The following is a 3,246-nucleotide window of genomic DNA, read 5'->3' as shown; positions in this document are numbered from 1 at the left end:
ATGGTGATGCAGATCCCACTGTGCAGTCGACCCAGCAACTCCATCAAACATAGAGCTGCCTGTTTCACGAGTCATGAGTTCCATTGGTTACGACCCTTACTTTCCTTCCTCTTCCCATAAGAGGAGGGTGACGCTGCGCAGTGGAGGGTATGGAGGCAGTGCAGGAGGAATGACATCCAGGTCGGTGTATTCCAGCCTCTCTGCCCCCCTCTCATCCCATGGGTCATCCCGGCTGCATTACCCAACATACAGCCGTAGCTCCTCCATGCTGCTATCTGCCTCTGGCTCTGCTGCCACTGCTGAACTGGACATAAGCCAGGCGGTGCAGGTCAGCACTGAGTTCAAGGCTGTGCGGACGCAGGAGAAAGCCCAGCTGCAGGAGCTGAACGACCGCTTTGCCAGTTTTATTGAGCGCGTCCACGAGCTGGAACAGCAGAACAGGCTGCTGGATGCTGAACTGCTGATCCTCAGGCAGAAGCATGGCGAGCCCTCCCACCTCAGGTCCCTATATGAGCACGAGATCCGCCAGCTCCGTGCTGCTGTGGAGGAGGCCCGCGATGAGAAACAGGCTGCTCAGAACCACAGGGACCAGATGGAGGAGGTACTGCAGAGTCTACAGGGCCGTTATGAAGAGGAGGTAGTCAGCAGAGAAGAGGTAGAAGGCCGTCTGATGGATGCAAGGAAGAGGGCGGATGAGGCTGCTTTGGGCCGTGTTGAGCTGGAGAAGAGGACAGAGACACTGCTGGATGAGTTGGCCTTCCTGAAACGTCTCCATGAGGGGGAGATAGCGGAGCTGCAGGCCCAGGTGCAGTACAATGCCCGGGTGTCAGTGGAGATGGAAGTGGCCAAGCCAGACCTGTCCGCCGCCCTCCGAGACATCCGTGTCCAGTATGAGAAACTGGCACACCGCAACCTCCAGTCAGCCGAGGAATGGTTCCGCAGCAAGGTGAGTGTGATGACAGAAGGCACCGCCCGCAACACAGACAACGTTCGCAGTGCCAAAGACGAGGCCGGGGAGTACCGGCGCCTGATCAAAACACGGAACCAGGAGATTGAAGCATGCCGTGGGATGAACCAGTCCCTGGAGAATCAGCTACAAGAGGTGGAGGAGAAACAGAGTGCTGAGATCGCAGCCCTACAGGTCAGTGCCAGAGCAGCATGAATGAAAAATATAACCTGTCTAAATATCTGCATTTGTATAAGTAGTGTAGTAGACTCTGCTGAGTCTAATCCTTCAGACAAATGCGCACAATGAATATTCTACAGAAATGCTGCGTAATGCATCCTTTACATCAACAAAGTAAGTTTTGGCCTATAGAATACGTCTTTTGGTCATGATGTTTGGAAAAACTTTTACATATATCAGATATATTCCACAATAAACACCTCATTAATCGTATTAATGATCTCTCCAAAATAGGAATCAATTGGCCAGCTGGAGGACGAGTTGAGGACAACTAAGAATGAAATGGCTCGGTACCTGAAGGACTATCAAGACCTCTTGAACGTTAAGATGGCTCTGGACATCGAGATAGCAGCTTACAGGTCTGTAACTCATAAAATTAGACATGCATGTTGTGTCTACTTCACAGAGAGGAACTTCCTGCAGAAGTTTGTAATTATACCATTACTATATGATCATAGATTGGATTATATGTGTTTTACAGTAAAACAAATTTAACTGAGTGCCAACCAAGGCCATCTCTTGTGATCTATGTATCTATTTTGTTTCCAGGAAGCTGCTTGAAGGGGAGGAGAATCGCTTCAGTGCTGGAGGACCAGGGGAAATGTCCAGTGTCTACTCCCAAAGCCTGAGTGTTGCCCCATCCTACAACCGCCCCATGTTCTTCATGCAGTCCAGCCTGAGCTCTGCTGCCCCCTACCTACGCATGTACAGCTCATCATTCTCCTCTGCGGATGAGATTATAGCTGCCAGTCAAGCACAGCCTGCTGAGTCAAGTCCTCAGGAAGAAGAGGAGGAAGAAGAGGGGGGAGAAGAGGAGGAAGAAGAGGGGGAAGAAGAGGAGAAGGGAGTTGAGGAAGCAGAGGAAGAGGAAGAAGAGCAAAAAGCAGGTCAGTGTTGTCTAGAGTTTGAATGAATGTGATTTCACTTCTTTTTTTTAAGGTTTTGAATTGTCAAGTTCAGTGTCTACAGCGGTTAACAGTTAATCACATTGTCTCTACAGGTGACAATGGAGATCTGGAGAAAGAGGAAGCAGGGGAGCCTAACGAAAATGGAGAAGATGAAAGCCAAGAAGGAGGAGATGGAGTGGAGGATGGAGCCACTGAAACAGAAGAAGGGGATGATAAGGGAGAAGAGGAAGAAAGCAAAAAGGAAGTAGAAGTGGCAGAAGAAAAAGAGAAGCCAAAAGACCAAAATATTTAAATCAAGAATGAATGACACATTGATTGTTCCCTATCGAGGTGCTCTATAAATAGATCAGTTCAGTACAATCAATCAGGAAACCACTGTATATACAGCAGAGGCCTTTATGTTTGAGTTCAAATAAACAGTATGGCTGTACACTGAGTGAAGCAGAGCATGAGAGTGTATGCATGTGTGTGCCTGCAAGGTGCTCTTCAGAACAATAAAAAGCAAATACCTGTATATGAAATACATCAAAATAAATTCAATATGATTGCTTAATTATTGGGTGCGAGAAACAAGAGAGAGCATGTGTGGAGTTTTGTGTGCAAATACTGTATTGTATTAGCCTGTGAAATATTTGTTTGAAAAACCTATGTGCTTTTTTGTCACCACAATATGCCTATAAGAACACCATTGTGTTCAATACTTGATTTGAAATGCCTTAGACCAAATCTTCTTAGTGGGATCCATGATGTACAGTACTGAACACAAATAAAGACATGAAACATGAATTGCTGGTATTATTGCACTATTCAATTCACTACACTTATGAAGTTACTACTCATTTTCATGACTGGCCGGATGAGTCAGCAATAAGTGTATGGAGTGTATAGATAATAGCATTGGCAAATCAGGATGTTCTTTTAGAATAAAAGGGACGTGTATTAGAACAACTGTTTCCTTTATAGGTTGGGTGATAGATGATGTGATTTCTCCACAATGTACCTACTACCTGTATGTGTCATCTGAGAGACACCCTCTTTGACAGACAATGAACAAACTTTGGAAATTGCTGGTAGTTTCCCACCTTGGCAGATTGTAAAACAATAAAGAACAGCTGGCAAAGATAGAATTAAAGACATTTTGGTATTTATTTT

General features: G+C 46.0%; 1 protein-coding gene across 2 annotated transcripts; it reads left to right on the top strand.

Annotated features, from left to right (window-relative positions):
• nefl (neurofilament light) lies at positions 1–2,880 on the top strand. 2 transcript variants are annotated; one of them, XM_014160066.2, is made up of 4 exons: positions 1–1,141; positions 1,421–1,545; positions 1,736–2,073; positions 2,187–2,880. In XM_014160066.2, exons 1-4 carry the CDS (start codon positions 74–76, stop codon positions 2,384–2,386), a joined length of 1,731 nt encoding a protein of 576 aa, XP_014015541.1. In that variant the 5' UTR covers positions 1–73; the 3' UTR covers positions 2,387–2,880.
• Positions 2,881–3,246: the final 366 nt, after the last annotated feature.

The sequence above is a fragment of the Salmo salar genome, chromosome ssa20 (genome assembly GCF_905237065.1).
Source record: "Salmo salar chromosome ssa20, Ssal_v3.1, whole genome shotgun sequence".
NCBI lineage: Eukaryota > Metazoa > Chordata > Actinopteri > Salmoniformes > Salmonidae > Salmo > Salmo salar.
This window is presented reverse-complemented; position numbering and strand designations above follow the sequence as displayed.